Below are 19,117 nucleotides of genomic sequence, written 5' to 3'. Positions count from 1 at the left end.
ACTTTGCCTCCATATAATCCCATTTTAAAAACTAAGGCTGTTTTGTTAATTTTGGTTTTTAATAAGTTTTCAAGAACCCCGTCTTTTTAAGGTAAAGATGAGCAAGGAACTTTTTGACAGAGCAATTCTACTTCTAGGAATCTATAAAGAAATACTAGTATATCTATAAAACGGTAGATGTCCAAGATAATTCATTACAACATTGTTTACAATACACCTGAAAAATGAGAAACATCCCAAATGTCATGGCAACCAATAGAGAACTGATTACATCAGGGTATGGCCACATAATGGAATACTATACAGCTATAAAAAGGTAAGCGCAGACCAGTTTATGTAATATGCCACCAGTTATGTAAAAAAGAGAAAAAGACAGCATTTGTCTTGGCTCGTATATACATTTTTAAAAACCTGAAAAGATTTAAAAAGACACTAATAACAGTGATTACCTGTTTGGGGAGTTGGGAACTGAGCAGAAGACAGCTGGTGTTTGAACGGAGATTCTTTTTGCCGTATATATTAATATTGCTTAATGTTTAGACCACATGAATGTATTATCTATTCAAAAGAGTAAATGCTTTTTAAAAATAGCAAATAAGCAAAGCAAAAGGAAGGAGTATTACCTGATTCTCCTGAGCTCTTTCGTCCTCTTCTGCCTGAGTATCAGTATTACCTTGGAGTAAAAAAAGAAAAGAAAAAGTGGAGGGGGTATTTTAAAAAAAACTTTTCACCTGTTTTCCTTGATGTTGCAATGAAAGGGCCAGCGATTGAACCTCATTTTCTGTGGCATTTCCAAGTGCCGCTCTTTGAGAACACAGTCATGACCTCCCGTCCCACGTCTGCACCCCCAAGGGACCTCTGCAGGTGCTGGCCCTGCCCCTTCAGGTGTGCTCTCAGGCTGGCCCACAGCTGGGTAAGAATGCCCCTCAAATCCACCTGAACTGAACGCAGCCAGCCATCATTCTCTCACAAGGGCCATCTCTGTTCTCCCTCACTACAACGTACTTTCAGAACCCACACTCGCTACTGGGATGGCAGCTGGCATCTCCCATTTGAAGTTTCTGCCAATACTCCAGACCATGGGAAGGTCCAGAAGTGGGGACAGCAGGCACGCCCCTCTGCACGGGACCTGGGTCGTAAAGAGCCCTCATCTGACCAAATGGTGGGTGAGCCCAGGGCAGTAGGGCCACGTCAGGGGCAGCAGGTTGCTGCCCTCTGAGGGCATCTCCACTGGAAATGGCTCCCTGCAGGAAGCAGCGGGGTCGGAAGGAAGCGTCACAGCTGTCAGTTTACCTGAGGAGCTGCTGAGCTGCCTCTTGTTTTCTTTGAGTTGAAGCTCCAAGTTCTTTACCTTGAGCTCAAGCTTCGCCTTATCAGACTCTAGAGACTGAACAACCGAATGCAAGGACTTGGCCGAGGCGTTCTCTCCCCTGAGCACCGTGACCTGCAACACAGCGGCTGAGCTTAGGCTTGAGGTTTGAACATAGAGGCGGCGTGAAGGTTCACCTTAGAAGGTACTCTACCTCATTTCTCAATTTCTCCAGCTCTGCATCCTTTTCTGTGAGTAAGGCACTAGTAATACTGATGGATTTCTGCAAGGAAGCTTTTTCTTCATCTGTGTCTTTTATTAACTTGGATTCTCTAAAAGACCAAAGAGTTAAAAATTCCAGAAATCAACCAAGAGACTGGTCAGTGAACAACTGTCCTAGAACAAACACGCAATTAACTTTCGTGAATGGAAAGAAAACAAGTACCACAGGGAAGATTTATAGGGGATTAATAAGGTTATTATGCTTGCAAAATTTTACTTGAAATTTTACTTACTGTGAGGGGAGAAAAAGTTTACTATGCATAGACATGCCAGAATCTGCATATCATTGAATCCATTTGAATTTAAAGAAACAAGTTAATAACTTTGGAAGACGAGGAATTAAAAAACAAAACCAGACGGTTGCACCCCCACCCAAAGAATTCTTTTAAAAATCTAACCCCAGTTGAATTCCGTTATTTCTTGAATAAATTATTACCAAGCAATGACAATTAAAATACACACATGCAAAGCGATTATACAGATGTCATGCAGAGCAGTTTTATGCTGGAAGTATCGATTGGTTCTCACTAATTTCAGTAACTTTCAGCAAGATCCAAGAATGTGTTTTTGAGATCTTATGGGCCAAAACAGTAGCAAAGATCATTACTACTATTCAAACTGAAGGATTGTTACTTTTCATCCATGGAATCTGAAGAGGACATTAAGTTGCTCATAGAAATTAACGGTAATTACGTAATGGCTAGAACAGAAATGTTAAAATGGATTTTCAGGTATAGAATGAAAGCACGGGGGGCGTCTGGAGAGAGAAGGTCCGAGGCAGTGGGTTTATGTTCTCAGCCTGACTCAGCATTTGGTTCTTAGCAGAGGGAGGGGACCAGGCCTTTAATGAGAGGGAAACATTTACCTTGGAGTCAAGGGAGTGGGAAAAGAAAGGGAAAGGTGAAGGGAAGACAGGGAGGGTGGGAGGGAGGGCAAGACACAATAGATACAACCCAACGGGCCAGGCTACTATAGGTTTATGTATGTATTTAAATTTTTGTTGTAAAAATTACATGCACTCCAAAGTGCCATGGTCATCAAAGACAAGAAAAGCCTGAGGGGAACTGTCACAGATTGGAGGAGACTAAGGAGATGTGACAACTGAATGTAATGTGGTTTCCTACATTGGATCCCGGAAGAGAAAAAGGACATCGATGGAAAAACGGGGGAAATCTGAATAAAGTTGAGAGTCTAGCTAGAAGTACTGTACCAATGTCACTTTCTATGTTTTGATAAACATACCAGGGAATGTAATATGCTTATATTAGGGGGATGCTTGGGGAAAGGTATGTGGGAACTGAGTTGTGTTTGCAAATCTCCTGTAAATCAAAGATTTTAAGATAAAAAAGTTTTTTTTTTTTAATACATATAGTGTGAAACAAGACAAAAAGACCCCGTATAACACAAATATTTTGGGGAAAACAAAACTGCAGAAAAATTTCCTAGCTAGCCCTCAGGCCATACAACCTATGACACTAGTGAAGCTAATCATTAGTGAGAATTCGTAACTGAAACAAGCAGCCAAATTGCACCTGGTTCTATTAGCAGTAACGGGGTGAGTGTGGAAGCATGGAATGGTTTGGCCCTTTTTAGCACTGACTGGAAGGATCGGGAACGGAGGCCCAGGTTAGAAATGGCAGAATGTTATGTCTGGTTAGTGAGACCCAAGATATCCGGCACACGAATTACAGAATTCTCATGATTTATGGTCAATTGAAACTCTACACAAAGATAAAAATATAAGTGTTGTATTTATCTCCTTGTGTGGCTTACACTTACACTCCAGAATGATAAGTAATAAGAAAAGAATCTGAGACTCATAGAAAGTTCTTGATCAATACCCAAGCATTATTTTGTACACTGAAAAGGGGGTGGGCATAGGTGATATTAAATTACTAAGTAAATAATACCTCGTATAGAAATAGGATCTTGTGTAGGTTAAAACAAAACAAAGATTATAATGGAAGGAATGTATAGGCACTTCTTCTACCTGGAAAGTAAATATCTGATGTTACCCAAAGATTCAATAAACCCCGGGCTCCTTAAGTTTCTATTAAATTTATTTGGTAGTTTATTGTAAAAAGTATTTCAAGGGCTTCACTTGTTATAAATCCAATTCAAATTTGAATGATGTTACTTTAAATATTTTTACTGAAAAACACCAGGATTTGGGGGTTATTCAACAGATTTAGATTCTTCCACAATGAGGACTCTTAGTTAGCAAAGATGCCACAGATTCTTTGTGTTAGGGACCATCAGCCGGCAGAAGGTATCTTTGTCTGTGTATCATCCCATACACACTGCCTCTACGTGAGGCTGCTTTTTAAGACAGCAAGCAGAATGTTTCTTGTGTAAGTTATCAAAAGATGCGTGGCTGAGACAGGGATCTCACTTGTGACATATACCAAATGACAGGACAAACAGACTTTGGCAGCTCATCTTTGTGACAGACCAAGCTTCACGGCTGGCTTCTGAGGCTATTTCTAAATCCTAATCCCACTGCGCAAACCAAGAGGGGCTAAGTTAAACCATCTATGCCGACACCACTGACATCTGACTCACAAATTATACTGACAGGAGGGCCCGTGTTACTTGTAAGCCACTCTGGCTAGAACGCCTTGGTGTTACTAAAAATATCAAGAAAGGAAGATAAATCTAACATGAAAGAAGGGCTAAAGGGGCCAGAAATCTTTCCCCCAAGGGAACATATCACCCAGATTCTTTCCTTACTACTTACATAAGAGATAAATTCTAGTAATGAAGGAAATACCTTAAAGTGTTACTGGGCAAGCTTTAAAAATGCAAGATAACAAGAACCAAATATTAGAAACATGAATAGAAATGCAAATACAGTAAGGAGAACTACATTTGCACTGAAGTTCTTTGCGGTATGTAGGTACAAAAAGAGATGTGTGTGTGTGTGTATGTGTGTGTGTGTGTCTACTGCTGAGAATATTTTACAAAACAAAAGCAAGACACAGAGGGACAAAGGCAGCCAAAAAATATATACAACAATTTGGTTTACTAAAAATATATGAAATTTATTTATTATAACGTGGATAGACTTTCTTTAGTCTTACCATGAAAGACACACAGATATAGCAAAGGAAGCAAGAGTAGGAAGGGAAAAGAGAGGGGTGAGATGAGCATTGGTAATAGCACAAGCTCGGAGACAGTCAGACAGTCAGCAACCCACAGTGAGCTTAATGAGCTGGAGTAGCACGTGACCTCTTCAGAATTTGTAGGCGGTATCTCAACCAGTGTTCAGCCCTGACAGAATTCATTCTGACTCCAAAAAGTCCACATCTAAGGATTTGGCTCTGAAGTCCCTTCTTTGACATCAAAAAGCCTAGAGGAGGGAGGGAAGCCAAGCAAGCTTCCTGATCTGCTGCAGGCTTTCGCTGTCAGAGGGACACACCACCCCACTTGTGTCACTTAGAGGAATTCAAGGTCGGCTCTGCTTCATCATTAGACATCTTGGATGGAACCTGTTTTGAAGGAGGTCGGCCTAACTTGGAGACCAGTTTTCCAAAGAAATGATTACATTTTTAAGCTAAGAGAAAAACTTTTACTACATATTGCTTGCAAGTCAATGTTTGGATACTTTAGCAAATACAGGAACATGTTACTAATTTAATGATACAGTTTCATCCTGCAGTCAGGAGTAAGCTCTGCACTTCAATATAATGACCATTTGAATGATGCAATTATGTGCTCTCTTGATGACGGATGTTCAGTTACCCAGATGTTCAGTTACCGCGTCTAAATTAAACTGTGGACTAAGATCTCAGCTCTTGCTTAAACAACTACATGTCAAACATCTTTGTGATTTATGTACTTTCTAGACTTTTAAATTAAATCAAATTCTTTTTAGTACTCTATGCTAAATTTACTTAACTATTACACACATGGATCTACATATGAATCTTTTACCAAACTGACTTTTAGAAGGCATTTTAAGGGCCCAAATTATTGGCTAAAATATATACTTCATTTAGATTTCTGAAATAGAACTTTCCATGAGGGTTAATTAACAATTTAATTAAAGACAAAAAGAAAAAAAGAGTTCTAAATATGAGAAATTTAAAATTTTTTCACTCCCAGAAAACATTATATTTATCTGCATTTAGTGATAAAAAAGAATAATTTTCAAGAGACATTCTCCTACACATATCCAGCACCTAAAACGAGGGCAGAGATGGCAAAATAAGAAGAGAGGAATGGACAAGTACCCAAATCTGTTCCATCTTTTTAAGCCATGAAAAAAGTCACGTCTAATCACATTTTGAAAGGCATGTGATTTATTTAAAGTCACATGGTAAGGACTAACAAGCTATAGTATCTTTCTTTAAAAAAAAGTAATAAATAAGTAAATATAGTGAGAAAAGAACCAGCATAAAAATCTGCAGACCTGCGTCTTACGCCTGCATCTGACTTCTTGGCCAAGTTGTTTAACTTCTTGGGCTCTAGTTTCTTTTTTAAATGCAAGCTTCGTGTTTATTTCACTGGGCTGTTTTGAGATTAATTTATGCCAGTACTTACATCAGCCCATTTTTATATGTTCCTTGCCAGAATGCCACAGGAATAACCCTATTCATTTTCTCACATATCCTTGATAACTGCATACATGAGGTTCTTTTTAAAGAAACAAAGCCTCATTTGTGTAAAAATAAACATCTGGAGGCCGACATGGGCAGAGCTGTGCCTGTAAGCAGGAGCGAGGCTAAGGCACGGCAGACCAATCACCACAGCTCATGCATGGTCATCAGAAGAACACCTGGCTGGACCAGGGGTAAGGCAGTGCTGAAACACACATGCATTCTGGTGTGAAACTTTACAGAAAAATGAATCTGAGTATTTTTTAATTAAAGAAAGAAAGGAGGAAAGGTACCCCCAAACCAATGTCCTTTAGAATGTAGCTATGGAACCCAAATATCTTTGTGGGCTACATAAAGCCTCCAAGTCCTAAGTAACTGCCTTGTAGGCAGGAGACACTGCCAGCGTAAAACACGTGCGTCAGGTCCAGCGAGGGAAGTGCCTCTGCCCTGACAAGTAAGAATAGAATACTTTGCAAGAGCATGGAGAATTCTTTGTTTTCTATTTTATCATTATTTTTTAAAATTTCTCTAGATATAAACTGCACATTTTAAAAGAGCAGACAGTCAGGATGTATAAGCATCAAGCTTCTAAATGATTGTTTCTGTGGGCCCCTTGATCCTTACTCAAAAGGACTGGAAGGCTTCCATCTGAGTATCATTTGATTATCATGAAAGAATAATAAATAACAGTTCTTTTTTTTTTTTTTAGACAATAAACAGAAACATTTTAAATGGTGTTAGCCATTATTATTATTGAAAAATTGAAATTTTTATGTAATTGAAATCAATATTTATATACAGATCTATTACTCCATGCAAAATTATAGTATTTTTTAGTTACTGAAACTAGGATGGAACAGCAGTGTAATATGAGACAATCTGATTTTAGAACACTTCTGAATAAATGCACCTGAACGTGGCTTAAAAATTCAACTAGTCTTTGTTTTAGTGATTAATACTGAAACTTTTGCAAATGAATTTGCATAATTTGTCCATTATGATGAGTACCAAGCTATCACGATGCAATTTTGTGACTCTAAGAAGGTCGCATGTTTCTACAAGTCACTGTATACCTCACGTTCTAACATTTTCCATACTAAACACACATACTCACACACATGCCAACAGCAAACACAGAAAGAAAACTTACCTCTTTTTCATTTCTAACAACTGATTGTTGAGCACAGATCTCTCCTCTTCTACCTGGAAAAAAAGCACACACACAAAAGTTCAGTTCAGAGCAAGCCCACAGGCCTATTTCCCATGCCACAGGTCACATTCCCAGGCTCCAAGACGGCTAAAGCAATTGGCTTCCCTCACAAGCAGTGAGTGAAAAAAGAGCAAGCGGTCACTGGATCACAGGATGTACAGTTATTAGTTTACAAATCACTTAGGATCTGAGCGACTCCTCTTCCTCATGGACTTGAGGCAAAAATATCAAATAACACCTGAACAGTACATGCTGTATCTTAGACATTCAACAAATGTTTGTTAACCAGTGAGTGAAAGCTTCACTATTAACATTCGGGTTCCTTTACTGAAACAACAGAGGTCAAGTGTCACTAACTCAAGGAGAGCTAGGAACAGGTCATTGATTCTATATGGGCCTAATTTTCTGCCTACAATATTCCAGGCATATGATTCTCACCTATAAAATGTGCAAGTGACAAAAGAATTTCCAGTGGCCCTTTAGTTCTAAAATTCTATTATTATTATTCTCTGAAGGGTTAAAAACAAAAGATTCAGTTAGTTAATCTTCTGAGAAAAGCCTCACCTCTAGCTCCAGTCTGCACTACCAATTACAACTCACACTGCTAATGAAACAAAGGAGTTTTTTTGTGGAGTTTTTTTTAAAAAAAGATAACACCAAAGTCTACATATAGTAATGGTTTCCAATAGCCCAGAATTTAAGGTATTTCTGTTTTTGTATCTATTATGTACATGCTTTGCTATAAGGTCTTCATACCTAGAAAGTTCTCACATATACACAGACATGTATGTTTTGAATATTAAATTATATTTATTATGTCTATTGAGGTTAATATACAGTTTTTTTTCACTGTAGAATCTGCTTTCCCAGTCTATTTTTCCTTTATGCTCTTTATATAGCTTACGTTTATTTTTTAAACAAGGAGGCTATTTTAAATTTTTCAATTAAAAAATGAAAATGAATTAGTTCAATAAACAAATGTAAGACTGGGAAATGCCTTCAATGAAGATATATAAATGGATAAAGGACATGGCCGATAATTCACAAGAGAAAATACAAATTATTAATAAACATCTGAAAAATCATTCAACCCTGCAAAAAAACAGTATGCAGAGATTCTCCCTCTTCCCTGGAGGAGACACTGTGCCTACATTTCTGTGGAACATAACTTTGGGATACTCCTACTGATTTTTTACAGAAAACAATGTTTTTTCTCTTTTGGTCCAAGATCCGACCCAGGATAACAATAGTTGATGGCTTTTGGAGTTGAATACATGGGAATTCATTTTACTGCTCACTCTGCTTCTCTGTGTGCTTACAATTTTTCATAATAAAAGGTTGAATAAAAGAGAGGGTTACTTTAAAGAAGAAAAATATTAAGAAAATAATATTACAGTGAAGGAAGTGTACAAATAATCAATTTAGGGAACACGGGCCAAGGAACCTCAAAGGGCTTATCTATCCACCAAACTATTTTGTAATAAACATGGTGGGTAATTTGCTTTTAATCTATCATTTAAGCTAAGAAGAAGACTAGTCTGTGTGAAATGAAGGAAGCGTTGAAGTTCAAAGTCATTACCCTACGCAACTCCTGTTTTTGTAGGCTCAGTAAAACCACTTGAACAAAAATCTTCCATGGGAAGTAGCAATTTTCATTTTTGTTTTGTTCACTGCTGTCTCCTCCCGTTCGGGAACACTGGCAGGCACATAGTAGGCACTCAGTAACCACATGCTGAGTGAACAAATGTATCTGGTCGTCAGTAAGCTGGTGTTCCCAATAGGTGAGAGAGCAGTAGCACTCGGAAGCCAGTTCTGGGCAGCTGGCTGGCTCAGTTGGTTAGAGCACGAGCTCTGAACAACAGGGTTGCCGGTTCGATTCCCACATGGGATGGTGGGCTGCGCCTCCAACTAAAGACTGAAAATGGGGACTGGACTTGGAGCTGAGCTGTACCCACCACAACTAGACTGAAGGACAACTACCTCGAGCTGATGGGCCCTGGAGAAACACACTGCTCCCCAATATTCCCCAATAAAATTTCAAAAAAAAAGCCAGTTCTCACACAGTCAACTTTCTTGGCTGAACTAGCCTCAGCCTCATCAAGCCAGGGTGGAGCCGAGACTTTTCTCCCCGACCGCCCCAGGGAAGTGGTTTCCATGTGGGCTATTTCAGTCTCTTCTCTAGGCAAGTGTTCTGGGTCCAAAATAGCAGCTCTACCTTGACAGCACAGAACACATTCCCTGTGTCTGGCTTTCTAGTCTGGCCTCCCACACAGACAAACAGATTTCTGCTGTTAGTGGAGAAGGTAATGGGGAAAAAAGGAAGAGGAGGAGTTAGTAATTTTAGTCATTTTTGTGGACAAGACCTTTCAGAGGAGTGTTGCCTAGACCCGGCTTTCATGCCAGGCCCCTCTGTTGCCAGCTTCTGAAAGTGTGGTTGGCAGCCCCTTCAGGGGTCACTGCTGTGGCGCCACCTCAGGCCAGGGTCACACCCCTTCCCAGGATGAACCACCTCTGATGACTGATGTGGGATTATAAAGAGACGGGCTAGCGCATCCAGTTCGGGACCCATCTGAGAGGCCTCTCCAGCTCCAGAGCTCCCCGTGGGGTTGGTCAATCAAGGCCATCATTGGGCCTGCGTCATGTCACGGCTCTGCCCAGTCCTGCCTCCTTGCCCTCTTTTCCACAGGGGCCGTCTCAAGTGCTCATCTTCAGAAACATCATGTACACGAAACACTCAGTCTGTCAGCCTGCTTCCCAGGGAACCTGACGTGTAACGGGGTGCATTAAGTTACCACCACAAGGTCATAGAAAAGGCCTGGGAAGGCAGCAGGCCTTGGAGGCTGGTTTGCATTTACGTAAATATGTGTATGAACTATGTAAGTAAATACAAATGAATATATTTACGTCTTTAAGTACCAGACACACACAGTTATCACTGTCCTTTATCAAGAATGCTGCTGATGGCACGGCTCTGGAGGAGGGGGGCGTGAGGCCAATACATGGGAAGCAGCTCTGACACACGTCCCCTTAGTCTGTAATTTTTACTGCTGGGTGCTGAAAAGACAGCAGCTCCTCTTCACAGAGACTGCTAGCAACTTCAGGGCAGTTCAAGCGCATCCTGTGTCCAGCTGCAGATATCCTCACCAGGCAGAAGCCAACTGGAGAGACCCATCCCCTCTGGCGTAGACACTGGCAGTCAGACACGTACAGACGGGATGGCACCTCAGCGCTGTGAGATGCCTGTGCACAAATCTCTGCAGAAGCCAGAGGGGTTAAGAGGACTGTGGCGAAGTCTGGAGGGATGTCTCAAACAAGAAACTTAAGATATGCAGAAAGAGAAGATGTAAGATGAAAAAGACCTTCCGCAACTAAACATATCCCTTGGCCCAATCCCTTAAAGGGATGTTTGAAAATGCTGAACTGGGCGAAAGGAAGATTCCTGAAGAACCCAAGGAAATCAGTTTTGGGCTTCAGCAATTTCTAACTTGTAGATAAAACTGTCACTTTTTAAAAGAAAAAAAGTGCAAATGTTTTAAACTTACTAAATGATCAAAATTAACATCAAGCCACAACACATGCCTCCTGGCGGGATACAGTTGATTTATACAGTCTTCCTGCTAAAACTGCATAATCTGTATGCCATTGTCATGAAACATCTGACAAACCCAAAACGAAGATTTTATACAACATAACTGGACTGTTGTTTTTTTTTTTAAAGTCAAGTCATAAAAGGCAGAGAAAGGCAGAAGAAACGTTCCCAATTAAAGAAGACTGAAGAGACATGACAACTCAATGAGTGGGATGCATGATTCTGGATTGGATCCGGATTAAGGGGGAAAAAAGCTATAAAGGATGTTACTGGGACTACTGCCTAAACAGGAATATGGTCTGTAGTCTGTACGTGAGTGTTAAACTTCCTGAATGTGATAACTGCACTACGGTTAGGTAAAAACAAGTCCTTAGGGTACTCGTATATGAGTGCTCTGTATTCTATTTTTACAACTTCTAAAGTTTGAAGTAATCTCCAAATAAAAAGTTAAAAACACAATTCTACTCTGTATCTGTAATACCCTAAACTGTTAGCTTAGCTGTCTATCTACTTGGATTTAATTCTCACCACCAGTCAGTCCTTTTACCAGTTTCTCTTTAGTTAAGCCCTGTATTCTGATTGGCCAGATTTTATCAAGTCCTTTCTAGAAGGACTCAGGATGCTACAGCTTCTAAGTTCTTTCATGTTTGAGAACCTCTGCCTACCTTCTTACCTGAGTAATAATTGCCTGGATATGATGCTCTTCATGTTTTCTGTTCTTCAGAACTTTGGAAAGAGCGTACCACAGTTTTCTGACATTGAATGTAGCTGCAGTGGGTTGGTTTTTAACCTTTTTATAAGGAATCTGCTTTTTCTGCCTGAGCATCTCCTTGAAGATCAATAATCATCAGGGTATTTTTTGGTGTCATTTGCTTGGACCAATTTCCCCCCCTGGGTTCCCTTCCTGGGTCTCCATACAACCCACTGTGTCCTTTCCATTTACAGATTCAGTTCTTCCTTCACTTGAGGGGAAATTTCCTTCTATCTCCTAATACTTTCTTCTATTGCATTTGTTGAGTTCTCTACTTCCAGGAGGCTCATTATATTCATTTGGATTATCTTTGTCCTCCAAAGTTATTACCTTTCTATTAATTCTTTATCTTTGACTGTTTTCCTCTTTATTTATTATGATTAGCTCAAGCCTTTCCTTTATATTTTAGAAATGTTCATAAGGTTCCTTTCTTTCCTAGGTCTGATATAGTGTGGTTTTGGTCTTCAATTTGTTTCCTTAACTCTCTCTGTTCAATTTGTGTCATTTTATCATTCTCCTCTCTGAACAGCTGCTTTATTTAAATCACTTAAGTTTATATATAACATAAAGCAGTATTTTACTTTGCATCATATTTTCTCATAGCCTGAAATCCTCATCTCTCTTTGGATGCCTATGTTCCTTTCTTTTCCTTTTTTCCTCTTTTGACACAATATGTATTCAGTTGTTCATCTTACTATGGGTAGCTCTACCTACACCTTCAATTTGCTCACGTGTAGCGTAAATGAATTTTTCCTGATACCCTTCCTGCTTTATCTGAGACCTTGAATCTTCATCCCCAAGCTCCAGCTGAAAGGCTGGGCACTGTGGTCTGCACATTTCTGTACCCACAGGGCCCTGGACGAGGATGGGGAAAGTGCTTTCCTGTATCTCATTCACTGCATCTGAAACAGAGGTGATCCTATCCCTGCCGGAGCATGTCCTCAGGCTTCAGCCACAGGCAGATATTACCAGCTACTCTCACGTTGTTACCTTCCCTCCCTAGAGACAGGAATGGGCAGTCGCAGTTATGGCTGGAGGACTGCCTACCTGTGACACTGTTACAGAGATCTGAACTTTCCTCTCCAAATTAAAAGACAAAGCCCTGTGAGGGGGAAGCCCTCTGCCTTTCCCTCCCCCTGCTTCCTCCTTGAAAGGTCTGCAGTGCCAGGAGGTACAACAGCCATGGGAAGGGAGAGAATGAAAGCCAATGCCAAGGACAAAAGAAGAGCAAAAAGAAAAGCCAGGTTCCTTGAAGACATTATTGAGAGGCTGGACCCACCTGAGACTGCCTACCTATGGACTTATTATCATTTGAGAAAAAAGCCCACCCACTCCCATTTACTTAAGGCTAGACTGGAAAACAACTAGCAGTTTTTCCTGCCTCTGGCAGAATCCTGAGGTGGTAGAAGAGGGCTTTTGGCCTCAAGATTTTTCCTTGAGTTTTTCCCCAGGCTAATTTTCCAAACTGGACTGGGCATGAGGATGGGGAGAAGTAGAGTAAACATTCTAAGGATTTTGCTATTTGTTTTCCTTTCTCTTACCACTGTGAACACAATGTCTAACAGTCAAACCACAATTCTGTTTCTTTTCTTAATTGTCAATTTCAACATTTACAGCATGAAGTTGATGGGCTTTGCTGGCTTTTCCTGGAGACATTTTTTAATAATCAAAACCATGTGCTCATTTCATTAGGGATTGGTGGAGAGTGATTCTGTGATTCAGCTTCACTGAGCCCTACTTGCCCAGAAGTCCCTTGAGCCCAGATTAAAATTATGATGGCTGATGATCACCATTTTTCCAAAATAAAACATGACAAGCTGAAAATAGCATTCCCTTTCTAAATATTCATGTCTAGGAATTCAGGCTTATTTAAAAGGCAGGCAATTATTCATGGATCAATTTAGATGATAACCCCAGTTTTTTGTATACTACCTCTGCTATAACCCCTGTCAGGAAAAACTGTTGATGAAATACAGTTATTGAGTCATCTAATCCCTGTGCAGTTTCCACAGGCAAACTGTAACCTCATTTTGCAAATAACCAAGGGGAAAACCAGCACTGTTCCCATAGTGACAGCTGAGTGTATTTGTAGTCCTCACAAAGGGGAATACATGCGAGGTTTGGGAATGATAAATCAGACATTTCAAAAGTGACTACCGAAGATGACTACCTAAATAGAAGAATTCACATCAGTTTGATTATCTTTAGTATTCTAGTATTCTCTATGAAAAGAAATAATGCTCTGTATGGTTTCCATTCATCTTGAAACTATGTGACCCCACCTGAACGCACACGGTATGCTTCTACCATCCACGCACAGCAAATGCCCCACTCATTTCGTCATCAGGCTTTGGGTAACCACAACTCTGCAACAAAACTTTAAAGTGGAAGTAACTGGAATCATGTAAGGAAGTTGAAAGAGCAGTCACAAGTCTCTGTACCTCACACTGTAAAACAGGACCTGAGGCCCTGGCTGAAAACTGGATACTCACTTCTCATTCATTCATTCATTCCTACCTACCTCCATATAATCTCTCTGATTCCTACTATATCACAGCCTGTGTACAAAGAGAAGCGTTAAGAAACAACCACAATACATGCTCTAAGTGTTACAGAGAATGGTGGCGACTGCTACATGAATACAAAGAAGAAAGCAGCTAACAGTGAGAGGTGATGACACTGAGGGTGGGCCTTGACCAATGAGGAAAAGTTCACCAAATGGGGAAGGGAGAAGAGATGTGAGAGCAGGCACGTGAATGGAAGTGGCCAGGTGTGGCAGGAGAGGCAGAGAAACAGAGCCAGCAGTGTGGAAGAAGTCACGAGAGGCAAGTCAGGGATGCGGGTGGTGGTGCCCCAGGCTCCTGGAGAAAGAAGGAAGCCATGCGTCTGTGCCTTCACGACTAAGTGGGGACCCAAGCACGAGTCACTTCGGTGGTGTGCTGGTGGTGGCAGAAAGCAGACTGCAGGGGGGTGGGAAGGAAATGGGAGGGAAACAACAGAGGCAGAAAACACAATACTCTTTTTACAAGTTTGGAAGGAAAGATAAGGACAAGTTGGGGTTTTGAGTGTGAATAGTGTGGCAAGATTCAGAACTGCTTTCAGGGAAATGAGAAGGATTTTTCAACCCACAAAAGACCCAACGGGCAGTGAGCGGTCGTGGCTATAGGCAGGAATGGAGACAGCAGGAGGGGCAGGTGACAGTGTGAACGGAAAAACACCTGCAGCAAACGGATAAACAAACGTGGTCTATCCATTCAGTAAAACACTATTCAGCCCTGAAAAGGAACGAAGCACTGATGCTCACTATAACATGGATGAACCTTGAAAACTTGACACTGAGTGAGAGAAGCCAGACACAGATGGACACAGGTTATGTGATCCCATTTATATGAAATGTCCAGAATAGTCAAATCCAGAGACAAAACATAAATCAGTGGTTGCCAGGGGCCGAGAAGAGGAAGGAATGGGTCTCCTTTTGAGGTGATGCAGGCGTTCTGGAACTAGACTGAGCTGATGTTTGCACAACACCGTGAACGTACTAAACGCCACTGAATTGTACACTATAAAATGGTCAAAACAGTAAATGTTTTCACACACACACACACACACACACACACACACACACACACACACACACACAAGCAACGTGAAGCAGCAGTAAACAAGTCAGGCCATCAGGCAGGAAACAATGTGAGAGTGAATGATCAATAGCAGCTACAAAAACAATCTTCATAATAGTCATCAAAACACAATAAATTATGTTAACTATTCAGTTGAACCATATGAAATTGTGGAAGAGCAGCAATTTCATATGGTTCAATCCAATCTATTCTCTTAAAAGACGAGGCACTCCACGTGACATTTTATAAAGATTTCTGTTACTGTTGATGCCAGATAAATCAAGCCCTCTGCCCCTCACAATCCTAACTGATCCTGGTTGTCGCTGCCCTCCCCCCATAAAATGAAAGATCCCACTTGGGAAAGGCAACTTAAACAGTTTTCGTTGGAAAGGAGAATGCCTGATAGGGAGAGCAGACAATAGAGTGCACTCCCGTGGGCTCTGTTTCTGGCTTTTCCAGCTCTGTGCCAGAGGACTAGAAACACACAGGTGAGCCTTTTAATAGTTAAACTACTTCTTCACAGTGGGCCAGGATGCTCCCTTGTAAGTCAATGACGGTTTCTAAGATAAACCGGAAACTGTCATCACTCTCTGCCTTTGAGCAACCAGTCTTAACTTCAGAATTTCCTACATCACCTTTTTAAGGAGATACAAAGAGAGAATGTTCTACAAAACCACTGTCACAGGGAGGCAGGGATTCATTTATTTCAACAAATAACCTCACTTTCAAATGACAGGAAATGAAACAGCCCTTGTCGTGAAGGAACAGTCTCAGGAAGTAAGATCTTTGGCCAATAATGCCAGTGAGAGTCTTAAGATGCAAAACAGATTCTGGGATGTCTTGGGTTTTCTAAGCAAAATAAATATTTGAGGCGAAAGAAACATACCAGTGGAAATGACAGTGCATTTTATAGCACCATTTGAGCCCACTTACCCCAGACCAGCTCACAGGTACTTTCTTATGTTAACAGTAATTATGAAGTAAGCAGAAATAATTTTTATTCTCAGTACTGGGGAAGAGCTAGGGAACAGGCTTCCGAGTTGGTCAGGCAGGAGTTCAGATCCAGCTCCTCCACAGCCCAGCTGTGTGTCCTTCACAAGTTACTGCACTATTGACCCTAAGCGTCCATGTCTACAAAGCAACCTTACTACCTCAAAGGTATGTTGTGATGATTCTGTGAAACCAGGCATAGCAATCAGCTTACAAAATGCTCAAAGAATTAAGGTGCTACGAAACAGGGAGGCAGGAGAGAACTCAGGTCCTAGGTTGGTACCCATCTAGCCCACGTCAATCTAGCATTCACTGTATTAATTTTTAGAATAAATATTTCTATAGTACTACAATTAAAAGTCTTTCTTTTTAAAAAAAATAGGGTTTCTGCCCAACACTGACTCTGTAGTATATTTCTGAACATAGCTGATCAATAGTTTGGCTCAGCTGTGGAAAGTAAAGTGAAAATTAGTAATTTCACCCAAGTAAGCAGTGCTCTAGAGTCCTGGAGATGATACAAGAGGAGCAAGGGAAGCGATGAATTAATCAGTCTTCTTGAGACTATGGTGGTTTCTAAGGTATTTTAAATGGGTGCTTCTCTCTCCTTTTTTGAAAGTATATATATATACACATACGTGGTCAAGGGAAGAATTATCTGTAATCTTTCCTGGTAATTAATATCACTGTTAATGATCTCTAGCATCGAAGCCTATTCTGCTTTAGTTCAAACCCATTTGTCTTCCTCTCCTGAGTAAAAAACAGAAAACTGCAAAGGGCATAACAACCCCCTTCTTCAAAAAGGAGTTATTTTCTTAGTTGTTCCTTGCAGGCCCTGTTTTCTAACACCCTTCAAAAAAGTCACTGAGTTTCAGATTTTCTGTCACAGAACCTTTTCAAAAGGAAGGCAATTCAAATCCCAAGATGCAAATGAGAAAGAGCTGGAGGACGGAGAAGAGCCCTGAAAACCCCTGCCCAGGCCTTGTGATGCTTCCTTCTGAGTCCTTTCTGGTTCTGGGTGACAGAAACAAAAATGTCATCAACAGTCCGGCAAAGGTCACAACATAAGACGAGAGGATGATCCCTGCGTGTTCCTCCCATTTCTGGAATCCTGCCCTCTTCCATAGAAGTGCAACAAAATGAGATAAAAAAAGATGGGAACAGACTCGGCGCTGAGCAGAGATCCTTCCCGCGGCGAGTCCTTGCACACACACCGGTCTTAGAGTTACCCAGTGTTTCAGAGGCTCTAGTCTGTGCCGGGGTGCGGGGTGGGGCTCATCGGGTCAAAGGGCTTCGATTTGTCATGAACTCCAATTTCTCACATTCTGATCAAAGGAGAGGGCAGTGACCCTATTTAAGTTAACCCACTCTGACTCTGTTCCTGGCCCAAACCAGATGACAAACATCTCTTGATCCTATTAGCTGTAGGAGGCTGAACAAATTACTGTCTCTTTTGTGTTCTTGTTTCCTCTTTTACAAACAGGGATGACGACAGTGCCACCTCCTAGAATTACTGTCAAGATTAATGAGAGAGAGAATAGCTCTCACTTATTTGTGCCTGTTACACACAGAAGGAGCCAACAGATGCGAGAGGCTACCAACACACCATGATCCTGGAGTCTAGAGATGTGGCATCTCTTGTGAAGTAAGAAGACTGGAAAGCTGTGATAAAGACTGAAAAGTCTGAAATCAACTCTCCAAATTAACTCCACCACAGACTGCACTGTGCCGATGGATACTCTATAAAATTATCCCCAAATTACTTCACCCCAAGTGAGAATTAATGTTTGCAAACTATGCCGGGGAAAAACATTCTCCCTTGACATGCAAAGCAAGAATTAATGACAAGTAAAATTCTCTTAAAAATGTCATTTTGAGCTTGTGTTCTGAGATCAGATGCAACTAACAATCTAGCACTTTGATTCAACTGCTAAAGAATAAAAAGCAAAATATACAGCATTCTTTAAAATCAGTTTTGTTTCATTTAATAAACTTGTCAGAAACCTCTGTGATTTAAATCCAGAAGCAAATGGGTTGTTTTAATATACATTCCATATATCAATGCCCATGAGGGTAAATACATACACTTCTATTAGAAAATGTTTTTAAAAAATTTTTTTTTAATTTGAAGAAAAGCAGAGTTCTATTTAAAAACAGCTGCCAGTCCTTATACCAAATCCGTTATTTTTGGAATCTGTTTTCTTAAAATCAATTTTGATGAAAGAAAAAAAAAATCTTAGACAAAATCATTTTAAAATCCAAGCAATAGTATGAAGAAGATATTGTCCCTTCCCACTTAAATGCATTGCTACAAGATCATCTAATAGAGATCTTAATTTCTACCTATTTGCAAGTTCCCAGTGTTTTTTATTTTATTTTATTTTATTTCAAAGGACCTGCCAACTCACTCCTACCCTAACCCCTAGAGCAGCATGCTTGAGAACAAGGAAACACACAACACAGGTACCGTGACATCCCATCTGGAATGACCCAACCACATGGGGCTCGTCTCGGAGTTGCCTCGGAGCGGCATCCGACATCAGCATGGCAGAGCTGGGAACGCCCATCCCAGACCCACTGACCTTTTGATGACTCGTGACTTCGTCCCTGCTTCTCCCCAGCTCCTCGGCAAGTTTCACGTTCTCCTCTTGCAATGCTGAAAGCTGCTGGGACTTCTGAGCGGCTGCCTGCTTTAGGGTTTCTCTGCAAGGACAGTGAGTGCAGGGTTACCATAGAAACAAGACAGGCAAGGAAACTGTGGGAGACGACCA

The 19,117-nt window shown here is 40.8% G+C and overlaps 1 protein-coding gene across 15 annotated transcripts in view; it reads right to left on the bottom strand.

Annotated features, from left to right (window-relative positions):
• CLIP1 (CAP-Gly domain containing linker protein 1) overlaps nucleotides 1-19,117 on the bottom strand; it is a 105,808-nt gene that overhangs the window by 2,792 nt on the left and 83,899 nt on the right. For 10 of the 15 annotated variants that reach the window (XM_033097417.1, XM_033097405.1, XM_033097418.1 and 7 more), the window contains 6 exons: nucleotides 18,929-19,049; nucleotides 7,340-7,392; nucleotides 4,362-4,382; nucleotides 1,524-1,641; nucleotides 1,294-1,444; nucleotides 624-673 (listed from right to left, as the gene is read on the bottom strand). In XM_033097417.1, coding sequence (XP_032953308.1) covers nucleotides 624-673; nucleotides 1,294-1,444; nucleotides 1,524-1,641; nucleotides 4,362-4,382; nucleotides 7,340-7,392; nucleotides 18,929-19,049 — 514 coding nt within the window. The remainder of the gene's footprint in view (nucleotides 1-623; nucleotides 674-1,293; nucleotides 1,445-1,523; nucleotides 1,642-4,361; nucleotides 4,383-7,339; nucleotides 7,393-18,928; nucleotides 19,050-19,117) is intronic. The other 5 variants (XM_033097409.1, XM_033097420.1, XM_033097410.1 and 2 more) reach the window with 1 other exon arrangement.

This window comes from Rhinolophus ferrumequinum, chromosome 25 (assembly GCF_004115265.2).
Source record: "Rhinolophus ferrumequinum isolate MPI-CBG mRhiFer1 chromosome 25, mRhiFer1_v1.p, whole genome shotgun sequence".
Classification (NCBI taxonomy): domain Eukaryota; kingdom Metazoa; phylum Chordata; class Mammalia; order Chiroptera; family Rhinolophidae; genus Rhinolophus; species Rhinolophus ferrumequinum.
This window is presented reverse-complemented; position numbering and strand designations above follow the sequence as displayed.